This window comes from Salvia splendens, chromosome 7 (assembly GCF_004379255.2).
Source record: "Salvia splendens isolate huo1 chromosome 7, SspV2, whole genome shotgun sequence".
In the NCBI taxonomy this organism is placed as follows: Eukaryota; Viridiplantae; Streptophyta; class Magnoliopsida; order Lamiales; family Lamiaceae; genus Salvia; species Salvia splendens.
The window spans coordinates 2,570,307-2,594,428 of record NC_056038.1 but is presented as its reverse complement, the minus strand read 5'-3'; the positions used below and the strand labels follow the sequence as shown (position 1 = coordinate 2,594,428).

At 36.4% G+C, this 24,122-nt stretch overlaps 3 protein-coding genes, 1 long non-coding RNA gene and 1 pseudogene across 7 annotated transcripts; 4 read left to right on the top strand and 1 right to left on the bottom strand.

Annotated features, from left to right (window-relative positions):
* The first annotated feature begins 24 nt into the window (after positions 1-24).
* LOC121811631 (GDSL esterase/lipase At5g03610-like) lies at positions 25-2,611 on the top strand. Its single transcript, XM_042212514.1, has 5 exons — positions 25-218; positions 309-485; positions 1,003-1,280; positions 1,899-2,184; positions 2,281-2,611. Exons 1-5 carry the CDS (start codon positions 155-157, stop codon positions 2,472-2,474), a joined length of 999 nt encoding a protein of 332 aa, XP_042068448.1. The 5' UTR covers positions 25-154; the 3' UTR covers positions 2,475-2,611.
* A 2,798-nt stretch (positions 2,612-5,409) lies between these two features.
* On the top strand, positions 5,410-6,796 carry LOC121740857 (copper transport protein ATX1-like). The gene is made up of 3 exons (XM_042133490.1): positions 5,410-5,532; positions 6,011-6,086; positions 6,355-6,796. The coding sequence occupies exons 1-3, from the start codon at positions 5,524-5,526 to the stop codon at positions 6,585-6,587; spliced, it is 318 nt and encodes a 105-aa protein (XP_041989424.1). The 5' UTR covers positions 5,410-5,523; the 3' UTR covers positions 6,588-6,796.
* Positions 6,797-8,098: 1,302 nt separating this feature from the next.
* LOC121741666 lies at positions 8,099-9,629 on the bottom strand (annotated as a pseudogene).
* Positions 9,630-12,939: 3,310 nt separating this feature from the next.
* Positions 12,940-13,604, top strand: LOC121740979. Of its 2 annotated transcripts, none has more exons than XR_006037726.1 (2): positions 12,940-13,096; positions 13,352-13,604. It is a non-coding gene; the product is annotated as an uncharacterized LOC121740979 (long non-coding RNA). The 2 variants fall into 2 exon arrangements; XR_006037727.1 differs by having other exon boundaries at positions 13,295-13,604.
* A 3,282-nt stretch (positions 13,605-16,886) lies between these two features.
* On the top strand, positions 16,887-23,522 carry LOC121811290 (transcription factor TFIIIB component B''-like). Of its 3 annotated transcripts, none has more exons than XM_042212115.1 (18): positions 16,887-17,219; positions 17,747-17,907; positions 18,565-18,633; positions 18,718-18,876; positions 19,252-19,307; positions 19,376-19,436; positions 19,551-19,727; positions 20,176-20,244; positions 20,334-20,486; positions 20,765-21,003; positions 21,096-21,347; positions 21,428-21,839; positions 21,914-22,014; positions 22,170-22,210; positions 22,404-22,569; positions 22,731-22,875; positions 22,993-23,108; positions 23,208-23,522. In XM_042212115.1, the coding sequence occupies exons 3-18, from the start codon at positions 18,576-18,578 to the stop codon at positions 23,361-23,363; spliced, it is 2,361 nt and encodes a 786-aa protein (XP_042068049.1). In that variant the 5' UTR covers positions 16,887-17,219; positions 17,747-17,907; positions 18,565-18,575; the 3' UTR covers positions 23,364-23,522. The 3 variants fall into 3 exon arrangements, with proteins under 3 accessions (XP_042068049.1, XP_042068052.1, XP_042068051.1); XM_042212118.1 differs by lacking the exon at positions 16,887-17,219 and adding an exon at positions 17,254-17,578; XM_042212117.1 differs by lacking the exon at positions 16,887-17,219 and adding an exon at positions 17,254-17,650.
* The last annotated feature ends 600 nt before the right edge of the window (positions 23,523-24,122 follow it).

Genomic DNA, 24,122 nt, shown 5'->3' with positions numbered 1-24,122 from the left:
TTATTGTCTGTGAAATTATAGTAACATCATTTATTGCATTCGGTGTTAAATTTACAAGTTTCAGTTATTTCTCACCTGCCACAACTAATCAATTTATATAAATCTTGAATCAAATCAATACTATTTTCATTACATTTCAATTTATCGACCAAAAATGGGAAAGAAAGTGGTCTTGACACTATTCATCTGCCTCCTCTCTTCTGCTGTTCCCTCCAAAGGTTTCACACTTTTCTTCAACATTTTTACTACAGAGAGAGAGAGAGAGAAGCACAGAACAATTTGATGTCTGACATTGATATTTGAAGCAGGAAAGGATGATGTTGGTGGAAGAAATGTGAAGCTGCTGTTCGCGTTCGGAGATTCTTATGCCGACACGGGAAACCTGCAGTCGGATTCAGTATCGTGGAAGTCGCCTTACGGCCTCACTTTCCCCGGAGAACCTTCCGGAAGATTCTCCGATGGCCGGGTTCTTACAGATTACATTGGTATGTTTATGCATATAAGTATTATACGTACTACTATATGAATACTCACAATTCATGCTGACTCGAAAAATGTCTTACCAATTATGTTTCACTTCGTCTAAATCTATTGTAGTGTAGTCAATTTTATCACCACATAACAAATTGTGGAACAGAAAATACTACTACTAGTATACAATTTCGTGCAAATAAATTCGGTTTCATTAATTAATTAATGAGTTAAATAAAAAGATACTCCTATTTTGTTAAAATGGTGGCATACATATGTGCGACATAGGATTTTTTTATTGAGTCAGTAATTTCTCACCTACCGTTACCTGTGTTTTCATATGTTGGTCTAATTTTAGTAATGAAATTAAATATAAAGTTTTGATATATGTATACATAGCATAGGTGCCATTCAATTATCATGACTAATTATCATATAATAATTAATCTACAAATAAATTGTGAGATTCAATCACATGAACCAAAAACAATACATATTTGATCAATACAATTCGATTGTTACACCTTGCAGCCTCGTTTTTTGGCGTAAGGGCGCCTTTAGCGTACCGTCGGATCAAGAATTACGGCGCGAAATCAGTGGTAGAAAATGGGATCAATTTTGCTCATGGAGGCTCTGGGGTGTTCCAGACATTGTATGATCTACCAAACATGACCACACAAATTGATTTCCTCCAACAACTTATAGAGAAAAACGTGTTTGCCACACACGACTTGAGCTCCTCGATCGCCCTCGTGTCCCTTGCCGGCAACGACTATGGTGCTTATCTAGCTAGAAACGGCGCCTTCCAGGTATTCAAGTTGTTCAACTAATTACATTTCCTATTTTTCTAATCATATTTTTATTTATATATCGTGTGTCTATTTATAAATTATAATATCCCAATCATTACTATAAAAAACATCACGGACAACAACAAAAAAAAAATCAATTTATTCTACTAACTTTTAGTGATTTTATCATTTTTATCCCAACATTAGAAATTTATCTCACTTAATTTTATCCAATTTTTTTTCAATTTGATATTGTTTCAATCTTTTCAACTTGTATCAATTTCTATTATTAAAATTTCACTCCAACAATATAATGGTGAAATGTTTTGTCGGAGATGGCCAATTAGTTTTCTTCCAAAAGTAAATTATGTACATGAAGATTAATTTTTTTTTAAATAATTATCTGAAACTTTTTTGTCCCTTTCATGTGAAAGATCGGAAAATAATGAACTAGCTAATGTATTCAAGATAACTAAGTAGGTTGGAAATTATATGATAAAATTAATATAATTACTAAAGGTTGAGATAAAAATTTAAAAATTTAAATGTAATTTAGAGTAAATATAAAATTATTAAAAGTCGGGATATATTCGATCATTAACCCTTTTTTTAATCACGACGAACCTTGTGAGTCAGGGACTAGAAGGATTCTCAAGATCAGTGATCACCCAACTGATGTCAAATGTGAAGAGGCTAAATAGTTTTGGAATCAAGAAAATATTTGTGACAGGAATTGGACCCTTAGGTTGTTTGCCTCAAAGCACAGCCTCAAATTCATACCAAAATTGCAATGCAGCACTCAATAATTTCTCAATGTCACACAACCAATTGTTGGAGCAAAATATATTTCAATTGAACTCTGAGGCTGCTTCTCCTATCTTCACATATTTGGACCTCTACACTAGCTTCCTTTCTGCCTTGGGTACGAAATCTCGAATTTCCTGAAACGTCTTGACTGATAGTTCACGAGTTTGAATTTCACCTAACGCTTTTTTGGGTTTTTGTGGAATTTAATTAGGAGATGTGCCAAATAGATTGAAGCCATGTTGCAGTGGTGAGTGTGGAGGAGTTGACAAGAACGGGAAAAAGAAGTATGTGGTGTGCGGGGATCTTAGCCGTTCGATTTTCTGGGATTCGATCCATCCGTCTGATTCGGGTTGGGCTGCTGTTTTTTCTACTCTTAGGAAATCTATGCAAACTAATCTTGTTTGAATAATCACCTTTTTGTGTTAGTTTATACTACTATAGTTGATTGATTATGTTTCTATTGTGCTAAGACGACCTATGTCGAGTCTAAAATATTCCCTTCCGTCTTTATTCTTTTATTGAACTTTCTTTTTATGAGTGCATTTATGGACGCATGGTTAAATTGAAATTGCCAGTTCAACCTAAAATTGGACCGATGATTTCGATCATGGAATCATGATCATCTCTCACAGATTGAACAGAACTACTAGTTCTAATGGTTTGGTTTCGATTTCAGAATTTTTGGAATAGTTAATAATCAGCTTTGGCCCATAATCATGATAACTTGGGGAAAATTGTTAAAAACCCAGACAAAATTGCCTAAAATCATTGATTTTAGACTGGAATTGAAACTTTCAGTTACCAATTTAAACTCGAAACTGTGAATTTATTTGACTGACTAATTACACTTCCGCTTCTCTTAAACCGTATTTATCGATCAAATGAGAACAGAGAAAGATGATGGGCATCATAATAAAATAATATTTGTGTTGTGTTTTTTTTTTGTCAAAATAAAAGGTTGCTAGTTGAGTTGGATAGAACTTATTTTTGACATTAGGGTAAGAGAGCAATCCCTGAAATCAACTAAATGAGGCCACCCAAAGCCCAATGGATAATGGAATTTGTTTTAATTTATACTGCTAAACTTTAAAGAAAAAGGCAATGAAGTTAGATCCAACATTCAAAGGTTCAAATTAAGATAGTATAATGAAATGGCCTTCCCCTAAAAAAGCTAACAAATTTTAAAAAAAAACATAAAGGTAACAAATGAAATAAATGAAGATATCATAAGACTCGACACAACTAATCAAACAAACAGCGACTTTTGGCCATTTTATAGTAGTATTATTGAGTTGTCACAACTCGTTTATTAAATATTAACTAGTACAATTTGTACTACCATAACTAATCTTGAAAATTATGGATTACCTAGAATAATCGAGTAAGAATATTGACCTTTTGTCTAGAACGATTGAATTGAATTGTCAACCATCAAGTTAAGGATGAATTTAGCCAAATTAAGAAAGGGGGTAAATAGGGAGAACAAAACTACTGTATAAGTTTGAGAAATTTGAATCTTCGATACCAAGCCCTAATTTTTTTAGAAAATGTCATTTTTTATCTTATTTTACCAATTGTGCATTAAAATCTATATCCAACCAAAAATCCATATTATTATGGACCAAACAAGTATTATTTTGATCATTTTATAGAATCATGCATGGATTGTTTTTCTTTTGTAATTTAAGTTAAAAAGACACTAGCTAACATTATTTTGAGATGTCCGCATCAATTATAATTTATAAATATAAATTCTTGGTATGATATTATTAATATTTCCAATTCACTAGCTACCAATCAATTGCAATTACTTCTTCTGAACACAGACTTCCATAAGTACAATACTAGTATACATTTTCTAAATGATTAAAAAACCCAACAATTGATCATATAAAAATGATTTAGTGCAATAAGAATCATGTATCGATTGCTACCATTTTTTTAACCTTCCAAGTTAATAAAATGTACTACTCACTTATTACACGTGCATGTACTTCTTGAGCTTTGAAGTAGTACATCTTTGCAATTGTAGTACCATAGAATAAAGAGTATAGTATTTGGTAGTACTACTAATAATACTAACCCTAAAGAATAGAATGTGGTATTTTTAGGTCCACCTTAATCGAAAAAATATGCCTTCCTTCTACGATATGCCAAGAAATTTGGTTACCAATCCACAAATTTCCCATTTTCAACAACTTTAGGTACGTTAATTAGCTTTATTCATTTACTACCTTCTTATAATTAATAATGATGTGGTTTCCTTTAAATCGTAAAGGATTCTGTCCGCATCTTATTACATTCATCAATGCACTTGCTCGAGTGACGTGAGATACGAATACTTATTCTAGTATTCGTGTCTGAACATGATTAGTGGGTGCTTGAAAATATATTTTAAAAATGAATAATTATTTTAATAATATGGAACCTGAAGTATTTGATACGCATCGATTTTCCACAACGACATTCCATGATATTGAGTGATTAAGGATTTGAAAACCTTTGGAAAAAAGAAAAGCCATTGAATTGAATGTGTATTTGGACCAATTTGAATCAAAATGATTCAAAATTGACTATATTTGGGGTATGAGTAGCTTGTGAATATGATATTGTTTTTGGAAAGGACCCAATAAATTTAGAGATATTTTATGTGATTTTTGGATAAAATGTAAAATACTGAATTTAGAAGTGCAATTTATTTATTGGTGTGTGTGGCGGCGGGGGGATCTAGTTACTTTTCTATAATAAAATAAAATTTCTAGAACTTTCTAAACAAAGAACAAAATAAAACTAACGTTTAGATATATTGGCAAATTGACATTATGAGAAAATGAATTTATGTGCGGTGTAGCTAGTTATATTCCTATTTAAGTTATGATGTTTTTATTGATTTTTGGTTAATTTTAATGTGAAACTAAAATACAAAAAATTATACTAGTATACTTAAAAAAAATTTAGTAATGATTCCATAATAATTAAAATCAAAATTAATATAACAAAGTTAAATATGATCTAATAACAAATCGATATTGTTATGAATAAAATGTCATTGTTCTATTTTGAGTGTTAATCAAAACAACATTGATATATGACTGATTTTGTTGTCGCATTATATTTAATTTATTATATTAATTTTGATTCTAACCATTAGAGACAATTGCAAAAAATAGAAAAAATGATGCTATTATCTTGACACTGTCATACTCTTATCTAAACTTATTAAAATGGATTTTAAAATAATAAAATTAAAAATATCAGAAAAACAAATCCAGAATGAAAATCACCTGTCAAATCAGATTATTTTAAAATATTTATGTATTGTTTTAATAAATTTCTGCTCTATAAATATCAACAAACTCAGCGCCAAAGTCTCATCCCATCCCATTATCATAACCTTCTCTGACTTTTTTCCATCCCTCTTTCTTCATTGATCAGCTGCAAAACCTCAATCATCATGTCGCAGGTGAGTTTTTTTTTTGCCTTATAATACTTCAATTTTCCCCTAGAATTTAGTTGACTTAACTTGGTATCCTATGTTTGTGCACTTCTTTTGATTAGAATTTAATCTCATTTCGTCTGTCTTGCTTGATTGGTGGATTATTAAATTGATTGACTTTAATAAAAAAATTTTGGAAAAGATTTGATCTTGGGAAATTACTGTATCTGGGGTTTTGCATCCTAAGCTAAAAGAATGCTGAAAAGCATCAATTTGGGGCCAAACATGCATTGGATCTGCTACTTGTGGAAAAATCATGTTGTTTCTTTGCAGTCAACTGTTCTTGATTTTGAATCTTGTTTTGATTATTTTGTTGATTCTTGCTTAAATTAGGTTTCAAATTATGATCTAGATTGGTGAAACACTAAGTTCACATTTAAGTTTCTTGAAATTTATTGTTGAGAATTTCTATGTTTTGATTTTATCTTACTTGATCCTATTGCAGACTGTGGAGCTGAAGGTTGGCATGTCATGCCAAGGCTGTGTGGGAGCTGTTAAGAGGGTTCTTGGAAAGTTGGATGGTTTGTCAACTTCTCTATACATCCATAGCTCTAAGATCATCATGTTTATGAATATGTTTTTTAGTCCAATACTTGGAAATTTATTTGTGCTTGTTTCAAGAATCAATATCATCAACTCTTCTCTTTCTGATTTGGGTTTTTTTTTCTGCATCCATGATTTTTTAGTTAGTATGCAGTTTTTGTACATTGAATATTATGCTTCATTAAGCAGCTTATGTTCTCTTGCTAGTATGGTATTGAGAGATGGAGTGTTATTTGAACTCTACAGGTGTTGAGTCATACGACATTGATCTCGAGCAGCAGAAGGTGACTGTGAAAGGCAATGTCCAGCCGGATGTAGTTCTCCAGACTGTTTCAAAGACTGGTAAGGCGACTGCCTTCTGGGAAGCTCCACCAGCGGAGGCGCCAGCTGCCAAGGCAGCAGAGGCCGAGGCGCCAGCAGCTGAGGCACCAGTGGCTGAGCCAGAGATAAAGCCTTCGGAGACTGTTGCTGCAGCATAAATTTGTAACTCTGCCTTACTAGATTTTTAAGTACTATATGGAAGCAAAGATATGGTCTGTTGTATTCGACATATGTAATCCCTAATAACTTCTTGCACACTGCTTCTGCTTCTGCTTCTGCTTCACCGTGTAATGTGCTTTTCCTTTGTGTATCACAAGAGAGATGTTTATCTTTTATTTAAGAAATCGAAACAGTGGATTGTAAACAATGGTGATGCTGTTTCTTTAGTAGTATCAATTTATGCTCTTATAAGTTTATTGTATACACAGACAGGGTTTTGTTTTGATCAGGAACATCGTCAACAAGGTGATCCTAATCAGTAATGCAGACGAAGCAACATGCTCACATCGGGAAGCTGCTCAATCATGGCAGTTTTATAGTGTTTCACTTCAGGTACTCCCATCCCTGCTTCTGGATATCTGTTTCAGAGTTCACCTTAATGAATTGTGTTACTCATCGACCAAGTATTCAGCGTCGTTGCTGTGCTGATTCTCTGTAGAGAAACTTAGTCACCTGCCTAAAATGGAAGAGGTGGGATACCTCAGAGGCTATTTTATTTATAGGAGATTAAAGGACTTTATATCATGCTGGTTGTGTATAAATTCTACCTTAACGTGCTCGAATTTATCGCCACTGTTCAGCAGGAACGAGAAGAAGATGACGATGCTCTCATCTGTTGGCTGGTACAGACTGAAAAGGCACATCATCAGTATACTCTCTTGAAGATTACTGGTATATATATATATATATAGCTAGTTAGTCATCATATTGTTGCATCACACATTGAGCTTTCCACGTTCTGCAACGAGCCTTCCAGCTGCTAGACTCGTGCACCATCTGCTATGAAACTCGAATGGTGAAACGTTCCCTTTTTTTCCCAAACCAAAAACACATAATATGTATCAATCCACCTGAATAGTTGATGCATTCTTGATCAAGTCTTGATCGCGCGCACTCAACAAGATCAATGGTCTCGATCAAGTCCTGATCTCCGGTATCTAACCTAAACGAGGCATACACCGTTGCCTCGGATCAATCTGTAAACAAAATCAGCAAACCAGAAATCCTCTCTTTCAGCTTCAGTCCAATACGTGAAATATTGTAACATGGCCATATTAACGTGACAATTATTCCACATAAAAAGAAAGTAACCATTTTTAATTGAACGAAATTTACTATTTATGCCATCATAAATTTGTTCTATTTAGTCTCATTAACATAAAAGTGTTATCCGATCGAATATTGTTGATTTCGGATCGTCCAATAATTCATCGAAATCGCGAACAACACCAATTGATATTATAATTAGAAAAGAATAGTGGGCATCAATACATACTTAGAGCAAATCGCATGAAAAATATTATACATTTTGGCCAAAAAGTTCCATTTCATGAATGCAAACACTTGAAATAGATGGAACTCCATAAGATCAAAATTAAGAAGAATCAATAATAGGTGGTAGAAATATATATGATCAATGTCCAATACTAATGTTTTTTTTGTGTGTGTATTAATTGATTCTCATTAGTTTGTTTCTCTCCAAATCACCATAGGCATTGATCTTTCCCCGGCTATAGCTAGCCGAAACACTTCTCTCGACCCGGACCGTATCCTCATTCCCATGCACCATTTCAAACTCACCCCACTTGTTCCACACCTCATGATCAAATCTCGGATCAGCAAACTGCGACGCATGCTTGTACAATGCACGACCACGATCAATCTCCCCGAGATTCTCCTCAACTTGCGTGTATCTCAAACACATGACCTTCACATCCTCGTCCGCAAGCTCTGATCCGTTGATGGCTTGCTCGAAGATCTCCCTAGTCTTTGTTATGCCATACATTTCAGCTGCCTTGATAATATATGTTTGTGTACATTCCCAATTTTTCTATATGCAAGACCATAGTCTTCCTCCATCTTTGCATATTCAAGATACAAAGGCTTCACTAATTCTGCAGGAGCATCTACAATAGCCCTCTCGAATATATCTCAACCTCGTTCCATCTTAATTCCTCTATATTTCTCATCAAATTTGGACAGATATGCAACAAATTTGAAAATATAGGTCAACCAAATATCCTTCACATGTGGGTACTTGAAGATTGTCACACCTCTCTCATAAACTTTAAATGACTCTTCAAAGTAGTTGTGTTCCTGGACAATGAATGAAACAAAATTATAGTTAGTTATGTCTAGGTCTAGTTGGCAAATACTTCTCCTACTACTAAATCGAAAAAAAATAAAAAGTACTAAGTACTTACATTTCAAATCTACTATAAGAGAATTAATATCACTATAGTGGAGTACTACATTACTATAGAAACATGAGACCAAAACCAAAGAAGTTACTTGGAAAAAATTGTACCTCTCCACTTGATCTGGGCAGATGGTTCGTAAGTAGCACGTTTCATGAGGTTGTGTGCGGTTTTGAATTTTTTGTGTCCGAGCTCCATCTCCGCCCATTCACACCAAACGTTAGCAAGATGATCAACAGCATTGTAATCAACCTGCACAGCCTTATCAAAAATGGCGCGGGCATTCGAGACATCTCCATGAGTCTCATACAATTTAGCAAATGCAACCCACAGAGTATGGGGTTTCCCCACAGCTTTGAAGGGGTCAACTGTCCTCGCAGCTTCTGCGTAAGTCAAAATCTGTTTCGTCGGATTCCCTTGGAAAATCCTAACTCTCACACACGCACGCACATTGTGAGGGTTCTGCCTCAGTTGAACATTGTTAACTAACTCTGAACTCCTGTGAATCAGATGTTCATATCTGTCCAACAGCATATCCACATCATTTTCATCCTTGAACCAAAACCCTTGTTCATCATCATAATCCATATTCTTCATTTTGACAGACAACACAGTCTCCTCAAATTGCGAATATGCATCAAACACGACGCTGAAATCCCTCTCTGTGGTTACTGCCACCATCCCTTCCTCAAACACATCTCTTGCCTTGTCAAGAAGGCCTCTTTTGATGTAATAATCAGCCAAGCATGTCCAAAGACTGCCAACTTCAACTTGAGGGACCATGTTCCATCCTAAAACCAAACCAATCAATGATAGTAAGAGTGGCTCATGTGAGTTATATAGTGATTTAAGCTTGTTCTTCCACTGATGTGGAAATTGGAATAATTAGATAGTACTTCTGTTCCAGATGTTCATCTTTTCTTTTTAGTTTGTCTCATTCAAGATATACACTTTCTATTTAGAAATAAATCCATCTTTCATCTCACATCATGAAAATGAGGCATGCATCTTCTTCAAGTTATTATCCAATAATTAGAATATATATATCAATCGGTCAAAACAAATGATAAGGCTCAATATTGCAAGTGCTCAAGTCTTTTCATTTAATTAAATTAAATATAAATTATATCAACGATTTTCCAATACGTTTGAAAAGCCATGAGCTATTTTTAAGTCGGTTGTTTTGTCACCTCTAATCTATATTGTCCATGATATGTTTATGCTTTTTGAAGTTTGCTTTAACTTGTCGTCATCCTTACTATAATGACTTAAAAATACATTAATAATGACCTAAAAATGATTTATATATGCTTGGTTCTGCATTTTTTTTATTAAGAATAAATTTTGTATAGATCAAAACCCTCTCTATATATATATATACTCCCTTCGTCCCCAAAGAATATGCATTTTGGGTTCGGCACAAGTTTTAATGTAAAATTAGTAAAGTAAGAGAAAGATGTAGAGAAAAAAAGTAATTAAAGTATTGGTAGTGGGGGATGTGTCTCGCCTCATTAGAGAGAAATGAGTTTTCAAAATTGAAAAGTATATATTCTTGTGGGACGGACTAAAAAAGAAAGAGTGCATATTTTTGTAGGACGGAGTGAGTATATTTTATCAGGTTAACCCGTAAATTAACATACTATTATTTATTTGCGACAAGTTATGTGTGACATCAGATTACACACTATGTAGGGGTAATAAAAATCAGACATTTAATTACAGACCAAATTGGAAAGAGAGACATATCCATTTTATCTGCACACTAGACATTAGATTGGAATATTATATTACATATCAAATAAGTGACTACGTCCCAAAATAAAGATCCTATTTGATTTATAAATTAGACATTAGACCAAATAATAAAGTCGACATTAGATTAGAGACCAATTAAATTGGAGAATTGTTTGGAGATCCTCCCCCAAACATTCTACTTTGTTATGGCTGGTTTCTTAGCCTGGCCACACTCCGAGTCATTGGACCTCTCAACGAAACCACCAATAAATAAGATAACTTATCTAAAAATACTATAGCTTGTTAAGAGAGATTCTATAAATTTTACAATTAAACATTAGAGTCCGTGTATAGAGTCATAAAATAATCAATTATAAGAACGAAAAATCTTGAAGGGGACGAGGGTGGGTCGAATGCCAAGGATATGCGAATGGAGTTGAGCTGGGCTAATGTGATGAACAAGATAGCATTAGAAGCCACCAATTCAAATCAAGGAAGCTTATTGTTTTAGCATTGAAAGCAGCCTCGTTTTATTGAGGTGTTCACACTGTTTACTAAGATAATAACGTCGTACTATCGCCTTTGCAATTGCTTAATTATTCTCAGAAATGTCACAGTATCCTCAAAAATTATTTGTCTATAACCCCACTTATTTGCATTTCTCAACCCTATTAACGATTTGTTATTTGACAAATTACGCAGATTTTATGAATTCTCAGTTTTAACATAAGTTTCAGTTTTGAAACTATAAAATATATAGTGCATCAGCTCTATCTGGAGAAAATAAAATTGGTGGGGTAGGGATGGACATTTCGATATTACATAAATGCACTCCTACAAGTAAAGGGGGTTCGGATGGTTATTGGTTGTGCTCGAAAGGTTATGAATCTATTTACAAGTCCAATCCCAATGTCTTGATTTCTAGTGGCAATACAGCGTGTGCCCATATATATATATATATAATGTTGTAGAAATAGATAGAAACAACACAACTTATTTGTGAATTCGTGATACACAATTCACAAATGCCAGGTCCTTGACATTTGTGAGTGGCCTCAGTATTTCATGCAACATATCATTTGCGATAGATTCTAGCGCCATTTAAAGCTGGGGTGAGGGAATTTAGAATTTATTACATACTTATTTAATTTATAATTTAGACAGGTGATTATTTAATTTGTAGTAATAGATTGGGACAATTTATTACATACTCAAATAATGCAAACACATCTCATATATACATTAACATAATTAATTTGTTATTATTAACTATTATACATTTTGTGAGCTCATTGTTTTGTCAAAACAAATGATAATGCTCAGTAAGTATTGCAAGTGCTCAAGCGTCTCTTTTCATTTAATTAAATAGATTGTGTCAACAAACAATGCAATGCATTTTGTGCAAGTAAATTTAATCTCCATCACGTTACGGTCTCTTCTCAGCCAATCTCTTTCAAAGCTTCATCACATATGTGGCATTTGAGATATATAATGTCTCATTTTGTCGTTTTCATATGTCTGTAATTATAAATTCTATTTTTTCATTCTATATAAATGCACTAGATTCTACTAAATCATTATACTCACCTAATCAGGTTTCATTAAATAAAATAATGCATAAAAGTGATACTCATGATCTACTAGCTTTTTGCACGTCTAATTTAAGTAAATGGTTAAATAAAACACAAATTTGATCTAATTTGTGTTTTTCATTCTATATAAATGCAATCAGATTCTACTAAATCATTATACTCTCCTAATCCGGTTTCATTAAAAAATTAATGCATAAAAGTGATACTCATGATCTACTAGCTTTTTGCACGTTTAAATTATATAAATGGTTAAATAAAACACAAATTTGATCTAATATGTGTTTTTCATTCTATATAAATACACCAGATTCTACTAAATCATTATGCTCACCTAATCAGGTTTCATTAAAAAAATAATGCATAAAAATGATACTCTACTAGCACTAAAGTATCGATATATGTCCATAATAATATGTTTGAAGCCACACATATAAGTAACAACCAAATCATCAATTAAGACACGAGATTCTTGAAACTTACAATCAGTAAAAAGACTAATGAAAATGAACGCACCATGAAATTCTAGTCTTGGAATTGAAGTCTCCGATTCCAATTCTGTTGTTCGGCATTAAAAAATAGGTGGATTTGGAATTAGAATTGTTGATTTGGAATTGAATTCCAATTCAACTATTCTAATTCCATAGATTAGCAAAAGAATTGTAAATCAATTGCATGAAAAATCGGGTTAAAATTAAAAAAGACGCGGACCTTTTTTCGGGTCAATAATGAAACGGGTCACATATAAAACAGGTAAAAAAAGCCCTAGCCGCTTTCTCTCTCCCTCTCTTTTCGCGTTCCCTGTTTTTCTCTCCTTCCCTCTCTGGCGAGCCGCGATTCTTTTGGAAGAGATGTTGAATTATTTCGCAGGCATTTCGATACAACTGTGCCCTAGCCGCTTCTCTACGATTGATTGATGATAATCTGGTACTCAAATTTTTTACCATGAGTTTCGTGTTTGATGGAAAGCCAAAGTGAAATTCTAATTTTTTTTTGTTCAACTTTTGAATTTAACCGGTTCTTTCAACAAATTTGTAGTTAATTTGTGTTTGATATTCATTTTTTTTACATGAGGGGCTTTGTATTCAGTATCCCAATTTAGTTAATTTTCACCATATAATGCAGTTTATGTTGTGAGCAATATGTGAGAGGGGAATGGTAACTGAACGAGTGTAGATGCAGGTTTAATCCATGTTAATTTATGGGTGAATGATACGCTACACATTCAAATAGTAAGAGGCAGCTAGCTAGAAACGCAGCTTGAAGAAAGAGGCAGCTATCTAGCAGAATAGTAGGTCTTGATTATGATAGGTGAATGATACACTACACATTGTAAGTCTGTAACACATATTCATATATATAAAGTAGTAGTAGTATCTATGTATGTAAGTATGCATGTAGATTAAATCTCAGCAGACAAAGCCTTTTCATCTAATTCCCCCAACTGCCTGCTACCTCACTTACTCACTCTTATAATATCTCCATTCTCATGTCTACTAATACCTTTATTCCATTATTTATTCTTGTTCATGCCATGAAGTGTTAAATTTCAATCAGATTCCTAGAGTTACTGATGCAGGATAGATTGGATCATAACACTAAGGGCATTAGCAATGGGGCGCCCTAAGGCGCGCCCTAAGGCGCGCCCTATGGCGCGCCACGTCAGCAGTTTTATCCTCCTACCTCCCCACCTGCAGTGGGGCGCCCTAAGGCGCGCCCTAAGGCGCGCCCTATGGCGCGCCACATCATCATTTTATTTATTTGTTTAATTGATTTAAATGTTTTCAACTAACAATTAATAACGAGTAAATAAAAAGGTCGAAATAACAAACGGGGACACATTAATAAAAAAAGAAGTTACACCGTTCAACTTACAAAAAAAAAAACTAAGTCGGTGCAATTCCCAACTTCCGACGCAGTTCATCTATCAATGCCCGGAGGTATTCGGCTTCGTCGGGGTCGGTACACTTCTTGAGGGCCTTGTGCGTCTCCAACAACGTCCTCGCCATCGACGCTGTCGCCAACGACGAATACACTTCGGCTGCCTGGGGCGAGAGCATTTCCGGGAGCGGAGGTGGGGTTGCAGCGGTCGAGGATGAGGTCGCGGCCGCCTTCCCTTTGGCCTTCGCAGCCTTGACGCCGGGAGGACGTCGGGAGGACATCGGTGTGCCGGAACCGCTGTCGTCCACGTACAACCGGTTGAGGTCAACCGGTTGATTGCCGCTGCCGCTGCTCGTGTAACCACCAACTTCGGTGGTCTTCATCCTCTTTGGCGCACTAGTGTGCAGAATTCCACCTTGGAATTTCTGCTTGTCCCTCAAAAGCGTCCAGATGGCCTCGTGCTTGAACTCGCCGAACATCGACCGGTACGACAATATCGCTTTAGCACGCACGTCTTCCCAGCTCTCGCCGCTCCCCTGTGCCCGCGCGCACTTCTCGAACTCCGCCGCGTACAAGTTCACTTGCTTCTTCACTTGATCCCAGTGCTTGCGGAGTTGCTCACGCTTGCGCTTGTACGCGTTCGGCGGCTTGGCCGCATTGTAGAGGTCGGCGATGCGCTCCCAGTACGCGAACTGCCTCTGGTTGTTCGCGAATATCGGATCTTCCGATATATCTACCCAACACCGGGCCAAAATGAGAGTTTCCTCGTCGGTGTAGTTTGTACGACCGGGGGCGTACTCATCGCAATCACCGGGAGGCGGCAACTTCTGCGCCCGCTGCCGGTTCCGCTTCTTTTTGGCTGGGGCGGAAGCGGTCGCGGCGGGGTCGGGATCGGCCGCTGCGGCGTCACGTCGGGAGGGGGCGACTGGTCGGGTTGGAGACGGCTCCATGTCCGACAACCCATACGAGTCCGTACTGAAATCGGGATCGTATTGGGCGTTGGTGTCGAACGAACGATATTGGCCGGGTTCTGTACCCGGCCAACGCGCATCTCCACTAAACATAGGACTATTTGGACTTGAAGCCATTTCGTAGTAATTATGTAAATGTAAGTTTCGAAAGTGAAATTGTGAAATGAAATGTAAAACGAATGAACTCTATTTATAAAACAACCAAACCGCGTGCCATCGTCCGCGACCTATCGTCCGTGTACGCCACAATGGGGAGGACGATGGCGCGCCCGATGCCTATCGTCCGCAGCCATCGTCCGTGTACGCCACAATGGGGCGGACGATGGCGCGGACGATAGGCATCGGGCGCGCCATCCTCCGCGCCCTTAGTATCGGCCGCGACGATCGTCCGCGACCTATCGTCCGTATCCGCAATGGGCGCGGACGATCGATGGCGCGGACGATGCGCGCCATCGGGCGTGCCATCGTCCGCCCATTGCGGATGGCCTAATGGCCTCTTCCATAACGTACAAAAGATAAGTATTCAATGATACATAAGCATACTTAAAGAAACTCAACAAAGTTATCATGGTATCTTGCATCATTCCATGATACATTGATGGTGTGGTTGCTAAAATGCTATTGACTGTGGACGTATTATAGAGCCCAAGATTAAGCTTATGTCTAGGATCTCATTAACTTGCATCTTGTCATTGAAAATGACCTTTTGGGTTCATAGCACGAGCTTTGTTCTGTATTCTAAATGACAAATTAAATAGCTCTATTTTCTGGCAGGAGAGAGTGATAATTTTATATTATCTTACTTTGAATTCACAGGTGTCTATAATGACATTAAATCTTTATGATTACATGAAATATCATTATATCCGCCACTAAAAGTTCTATTTTTTCCATTTTGTGTAATGAACCATATACTCCGCTAAATGTCTAAATCATTATACTCACGTTTCATTGAAAAACTAGCACTCCCAACTAATCTATATAAAAATGAGACATACATTGTATTATACACATTTAGATTATGTAAATTGTTAAATAAAACACAAACTATTATCTAATTTATTAATATATGTTAAATGCAACAAAAGAATCGATACATGCATGTCCATAACAATATGTTCGAAGCCATACACATAATTGATAAATAAATAATCAATTAGGACAGATTTTTGAAATTGTGACGACCCAAAGGAAAAAGAAAATGCTACCTATTGGTATAATAATTACCAGAAGAGAGGTTTATCTTCTTTGGAGAAGACAAAGTGGAAGTCGCCAATCCGACCACAGTTGAAGAGGTAGCCATTGTTGGTGCTACCATTTCTCTTTCTCACTGTGTGTGACTGACGACCCCAGCGATGGCGTCGCGATTCGGGAGTCAGAGAGCGGTGTTGTCGGGCAACGAGAATGAAGGAGAGGAAGAGAATCGGCGGTGTAGGGATTCCAGAGTGGATTTAGAAGAGAGAATTGACGATTTGCCAGTTTCAAAACGTAAATACTAGTAGTAATAAATTTTAAAATCTGTTGTAAATACTAGTAGTAATAAATTTTAGTCCATGCTACGGTAAGTGAGACATGTTAATTAGTTGTTAAATAAAGAAAGAAAAAAGTAAGTTAATTAGTGGTTAAATAAAGAAAGAAAAAAGTAGTAAGAGATTATTGTTAATTAGTGCCGCATCAACATTCAACATGTTAATTAGTTGTCAATATATCAATCTTTTTGGTATTTTACGTATTTGGCTTATTAATGTATCTTGTAGATTATTGTATCTTTGGAGAGAGAAGTACAAAACGTTAATACTCATAAATAAAATAAAACAGAATACACAATATAAAGAAAACCAAAAATCCCCTCTCATAAAATAAACTACTACTCCATAAAACACAATACACAACATATAAACCCTAAAAGAGTAAAATTATTTAGCAACAATCTAAAATAAAATTAAAAACCCATAATTATAAGATTTAAAACATTAAAAGCCCAACATAGAGTAATACACTACGCCTCCACGTCTCCTCTTCCCCCTTGCCGCCGCTGCGCTCACCTGTTCACCCACAGCCTTGCCCCGCCTCTCCACCGCCTGCTTCGTCACTCACCTGTTCACCACAGCCGTCCCGGCAGTTCATAATTTGGTTTGACACAAATTTCTTCACCTCCAAGATTCAATTTTTTGTTGCCGTCGTCGCGATTATTGGAGGTCAGCACAGCCGTTTCTTCTTCTCGCCCTTCTCTCTCTATGTTTTACTTTTGCAGACTCAATGTTTTATAATTGTTCCAAAACTTATTGGGAAGCTAGTATTTCATTGGACCAATATACTTCTAATAGTGTTTGCCATCAATGAGTTTCCCACATTGGGCCTTTCATATGAAGCCCGAGAAAATAAACACGACGCTCTTTGCGCGCGAAATAACTGCCAACGCCGCCCTACTGCCCCCGCCGCATCTCCCATCTCGCATGCGGCGGCTTATACTTCTTTTCCCTCTTCCAATCCACCATTGATATAGAAATTCAAGCTTGGATCTCGAAAGTCCAAACCCAATTATTGTGAAAATAAGGTTGGAAATCCTTCTGATTTTCCAGCACCCTACAGTTGAAATTGTGTCTCAAGTAGAAGAATTTCATCCTAGGTTGAGCAATTGAAATTGGGATTTTGTTTTTTATTTTCATATATAAGCATGCATTTGTGCTAATTCATATGTTTTGTCATAAATGGGCGCTCTCAGCTCGACTAGCGCCATCCTCTCAGCTCGACGTGTGCCATCGGTCCCCCACCAAGTCTCCGGTGAGCCTTGGGAGCAAAGCTTTCAGTCAACAGGCCACATTTTCGGCGCGATTCGGGAGCTCCACTGTCGGCAGCGGTTCCTCGTTGAATAACTGAAGAACGGTGAGTACAATGTCAAGTAATAGTTGTGCAATTTATTGAATTTAGTGTGCCCTGTATGTGTTGGCTCTAAAATGCGGTGTTGCTGTTTGGGATTGAAGCTAGGGTTCTACAATTCTATTGTGGGGCCTACAAATTCTAGTGAATTTTAGTCTGCCAAGATCAATTTGCCTCCATAAATTTTCTCATTATTATGTGTTTTTGCTGCATATGATTTTGTGGGATTATACCTGAGATCCATGACATACTGCTATTTTTTAGTCTGTCAATTCAGTGGCACTAATAGATTTGCCGGAATCGTTCTCATTGATATTTGATATATACAGTTTCTATACATTTGAATCATTATTTTTTACAATTGATGCCTAGATGTTTAAGTTTCTTTCTTCTTTAACTAGATTTGTAAGATTATCTAAGTGATTGTACTGTATGAACCCCTCAAGGTTACTGAATTCCCTAATTTAACAGACATTATGCTACTGAAATAAGGAGAAGAGACAGAGTTGCATAAATGTTTGTGTGACTATGTGAGTTCTTTAACCATGGGAAAACTAATGAACTAGTAGCCCTCACAAATAATGTCACCGATGAGTGATGGCAATGACTTAAGAATGAAATTAGGTTGTTTCCTGTTTGTAATTGAGAAATTGTTTTGTGCAGGATATATTGCGATGGCTGATGATTTCGATCCATTTGATGATATCTTTGGTGACGGGCCAGTGAAGAATGGTAAGATTTTGAGTATTTTTGGTCTCCTGTTTCAAAATGTGTCTTGTTATGCAATGTTATTGATGATGTTGCATGCCTAAGCAGCTAGGGCAGCAGGTAAGTTTCGGCCCAAGCCAAAGGTCCAACCACAGAAGAAGGTCTCAGCAAAAAGTTCGGTTGCTTCCTCACAGGCAGTCCAAACTGTTCATTCTGCACCACATGACTCAAGTGAACCTATCCACACTGTGAAGCCGCTGGAGCAAAGTTAGTAATTTCATGGTTGTTTGCACATTAGTTATTTTGGTTACAAATCTTTTTTTTGAACAGTACCAAAAGTCATCTGCCTTTCAATTGTTTATCAAAAACATAGATGGATACTAGTACGATTTCGGTTTTGAATCTTCTGCCTAATGACAACACAATGGCATGCCAAATCATTGATTTTGTACCTAGTAGTTGAGTCATTCTATTACGAATGTAGAGCAATTAGAGAACGGTTAGCATTATTTTGGTTGAGTTTAACAATATTTAATCACCTAAAAATGTGTTTGAAGAGTGGCAAATGAATCTTGTTGTGCAGTTTTATTATTAAGGATAGATTGATATTCAAGTATTGATTTTTCCTATATGTGATTTCAGGTTTAGATGTTGTGCCAAATGACAAGCCCGACTTTGATGCTGTGTCAGTAGAAGAGGTGAGTACTTTAGTTCTATTTCAGGATCATTCTTTTAGTCCGCTGATGCAAATATTTCCTTCGCTTAGAATCCTGATGTATTAATTGGGTCTGAAGCTTATGCTGATTCTCTTCATCACTCTGATATCGGTAAGAGAATACTCTATAGTGTGATTGCCCTCTATTTACCGGTTATTTTTTCCCTAAGCTCATCTTAGCTATCAATTTGGCTACTAATACCAGCTACTTTACTTTACCTCACAGGATGCACCATCCCTTCTTCAAAGGAAGTAGCTTCTAATTCCCCCAACGATGAGAATATAGGAGGAAGGGTAGGGACTCAGGTTTTTTCATCCATTGACAACTCTACAAATACATGTAAGACGGCTGAGGTTACTAAAGATTCTGACCTGGCATCAAGAGTAGATGCCTTAGGTGCTGGTGAGCCTATAGTTTTAAGTGCTGATGCATATAATGACATGAATATTACTTGATAGATACACTTGCTCTGCGCATTTGTGACAATTACCTATTGGCTTGTTTAATGATGATGATATTCCTGGCTAGAATGTTTCCAATTAAATCATTCTTTTACAATTGGTGCCTAGATATTTATCTTTCTTTCTTAGTATTTAACTAGAGTTGTAAGATTACTTAAGTGATTATACTTTAGGAACTCCTTAAGGTTACTGAATGCCCTAATTTAACAGTAAGTATGCTACTGAAATAAGGAGAAGAGATAGAATTGCATAAATGTGATTTTGTGAGTTCTTTAATCATGGGAAAACTAATGAACTTGTAACCCTCACATATAATGTCACTGATAACAATGGCTCAAGAACGAAATTAGGTTGCTTCCTCTTTGTAATTAAGAAATTGTTTTATGCAGGACATGTTGCAACGGATGATGCTTTCGATCCATTTGATGATATCTTTGATAATGAACCAGTAAAGAATGGTAAGCGGCTGGGGGGGGGGGGTTTGAGTTCATGTTTCAAAATGTGTTTTGTTATGCAATGTCATTAATGATGTTGCATGCCTAAGCAGCTAGGGTAGCAGGAAAGTTTCGGCCGAAGCCAAAGTTCCAACCACAGAAGAAGGTCTCAGCAAAAAGTTTGGTTGCTTCCTCAAAGGAAGTCCAATCTGTTAATTCTGCACCACATGACTCAAGTGAACCTATTGTTAAGCCGCTGGAGCAGAGTTAGTATTTTCATGGTTGTTTGCACAGTAGTTATTTTGGTAACATATCTTATTTTAACAGTACCAAAAGTTATTTGCCTTTCAATTATTTTTTCTTATTTTCAACAGTACCAAAAGTTATTTGCCCTTTCAATTATTTTATTGGAAAGATATATGGGACATATTAAGAGAACTCTATAGTTTGATTGCCCTTTATTTGTCCAGTTAATGTTTCCCTAAGCTCACCTTAGCTATCAATTAGGCCTACTAATACCAATTACTTAATTTACCTCACACAGAATGCACCATCCCTTCTTCAAAGGAAGTAGCTTCTAATGCCCCAAACACTGAGAATATAGGAGGAAGGGTAGGGACTCAAGTTTCTTCATCCATTGACGACTCTACAAATACCTTTTATGTGGCTGATGCTACTAAAGAGTCTGATCAGGCAGCAGAAGCAGATGCCTTAGGTGCTGGTGAGCCTCTAGTTTCAAGTGCTGATGTATATAATGACATGGATGGCAGACGAGTAATAGAGGTAAAGGGCCAGTTTTTATGTGTTTGTGTTGTTTCTCAACCATTGACTTAAACATGCATTCACTGAGTTTGAGCTCCAATTATCAATTTCAGGAGATGGATGTCATGGATTCTGTAATGCCGGAATTAAACTCACTTCAACAAGATTCTGCAGAAAATAATTCGATTCCTACATCTCAAAACGGCGATGCTGTTGATCTTTCATCTCCGGGATTCACTGATACTTTTCCCACCAAATCAACATCTGAACTTTCTTTGGATGAAGAGTCTATAAATCTGATGGAGGTGCCTAAATCAGACTCGTGTATCCATGTGGAGGATTTGCCTGAAGTTCCCTCTAAACTAGTAAGTTATTTGTTCTATAAGTTGTTCTGCTTGAACAGCTATTTGCAGCTTAACTTATGTTGTGTTTTCCATGCTATTAGGCTTCTCGTCGAGCAAAGACCGGAAAGCGTAAACCCAGTGCTGCATCAGATAAGCAGCAAGCTTCAACATTAAGTGAGGAGACTGGAGCAGCTGGTAGATCAGTACGCTCAAAGAAAAGGGATACGAGTGTCAGTAAATTAGTGGACGAGGAAGGAGATGAAACCCTTTCCAGTGGGCAGGTCTTTGAAGAGCATCCTTTCAGTTCTGCAATAGATGAACAAAACATAAATGGTGAGCAACCTCAAGTGGAAAATGGATCACAAAAGAAAAACTCGAAGCGGAAGTTGAAGAAAACTGAGAATGACAAAGAAAAACCACCTAGAAAGAGCAAGAAGGCAAAAGAGGCACCAGAACAGGAGACATGCACAAAGCCGAAAAAGTTCTCTCACTCTACTAGGCGGAGACGAATTTGTAAGTTGTCTGGTACTGATCTGTATTTAGTTTGATTCCGGATTAATATACTGACGAGAAACATTTCAATGTAGTGGATAAGAATTTGCTCAACATTCCTGAAGAAGAATTTAACCCTAGAGAGCTGTCTTTTAGGAATTTGATTCTCCTTGCAGAGTACAAAGAGAAGCAGATGGTATGTGTAGTATGCATTAAATTTGTTTTATCGATAGCCTAAAGCTTGCAACTACTAATGGATGTAAAAATTTTCAGTGAAATGTAATTTCAAGTTTACATTGTTACTTCTCCAGTTTTTATTGATACAACCATTTGATCATTCAAATTATGCAGAAAACAACGGGACAGGCAGCAGCACCTGCAACACACCAGAGGTAGTATCATCTCTTTGGTTACAGTAAAATATAGTCATGTTAGAAATGGTGAATTTTGGCATGCCTGAGTGAGTGAGAATGACTAGTTTAATCATTTGAATTATACTAGAAATCTAGAATTACTCTTGACAATATAATGCCTTATGTTATGTGGATGCAACATAAGGTTCTGGGTGTTTTGTTGCTTTTGCAGTACTCGTAATTCTGATTACAATTATGATCCATCTACTGGATTGTACAATAACGATGAAGAAGACGGAGCTCAAGAAGACACCACAGAATACTTCAATTATCAGTCTAGAATGGAAAAAACACCCAGAGTAAGATGGACAAAACAGGATACTGAACTATTCTATGAGGTACATTTCCTTCTTCTAACACATAAATGGACTAGAATGACAGTTTTGCGTCTGCTTCATAATGCGGATTATAAACAAAGGAATAAAACTCATTATTCTCCCCGTGAACCGAATCAAGTCCCTACCGAGTCTTAATCTTTTGTTTCTAATCTATTTGACAGGCCGTGCAGCAGTTTGGGACAGACTTTTCTATGATAGCACAGCTTTTTCCTGGCCGTACCCGGGAACAGATAAGGAACAAGTACAAGAAAGAAGAACGACAGTACCCACTGAGGCTTCGTGAAGCCTTTACTAACCGCAGCAAAGGTGAGCTTCCATTAACTCTACTTAATTTGGGAAGATCAGTACCGAATGTTTGAAGTAAAGATACTTGTTGGATATCTCTATAATATGTCTCAATGTCGGTATATCGCCATCGTGCAGATCTGTCCCATTTCGGAAAGGTGATAGAGAACTTAAATAAAATAAGGGAGCAAGAAGAGTTGGAAGATTGCACGAGCACCGAAGGGGTCCCGGATGAGGGTGTGTCAAATGCTGATGTATGTTTGCTGTTATACCAATTCACATCATCTGTACCTAACCTTTTCTATTGTTGTTAATGAAAATTCTCTTATATACCTTTGTCGTTCACCGCGAAGGATGATGGAGGAAAGCACGAGGATGGTAAGAAAGAGGAGAATGAGGACGCAGCCGAGGTTCAGAGCGCTGCAAAGCCGGAGATGGAGGAGGAGGAGGACGAGGAAGATGAACTGTCGAGATATAGCGACATTATGAGTGACATGGGTTTCCTGTAAAGCAATTACTATTATTTGTATTCCATTTGAGTCGATCTTGGTACTTAGAGGATATAATATTGTCTCAAAACCACTCGGCCAAATAGGACAGAGTTTATTTATAAAACCAATGATTTGAATATTTAGAGTTCCAACAAATGAATAAGATTATTTCTGTCATATTCCTACTTTATTGAAACTCTATCTATGTCTATCATTTAAAATCTTTATTGTTATAGATTAATGTGAACTGAAGTTTAATCTCATTTGAAAGCCACACGAACCATTCGCTTTTATTGGCTAGTCTCAATGAAGAAAACTAGTATCTGCTTTATCAAAGCAGCTAATTTTATACTCTATTAGTCTGCCATTACATATTCTTACTCTAATTTCGCATGAGTTTTACGAAATGTAAATGAAAATCAAAATTCATTTATAAAAATAGTAAAAATAAAATAAGATATTTTAAAGTGAACCGACAAAAAAAGGAATTTATAGTGAAATATATGACTATAAGGGAAAATTGATCTGGTTTTATTGAATAGTAATATAAGAACAAACAAAATTGATGGCATAGACTTTGACTTCAGAAGATGGTCTATATTGCAAACAACTTGCCGGGGTTGAGTTTATAGGTATACCATATTTGATTTGATTCGATAATTTAGACAAAGATCGAATTTTTTAGCTTGTCACTTAAATTCAAAACGATGTCAAAAAAAAAATATTTTTATTTAAGAATCTAGGTCTTTCCCATATGACAAATATTTTGGCTTACAC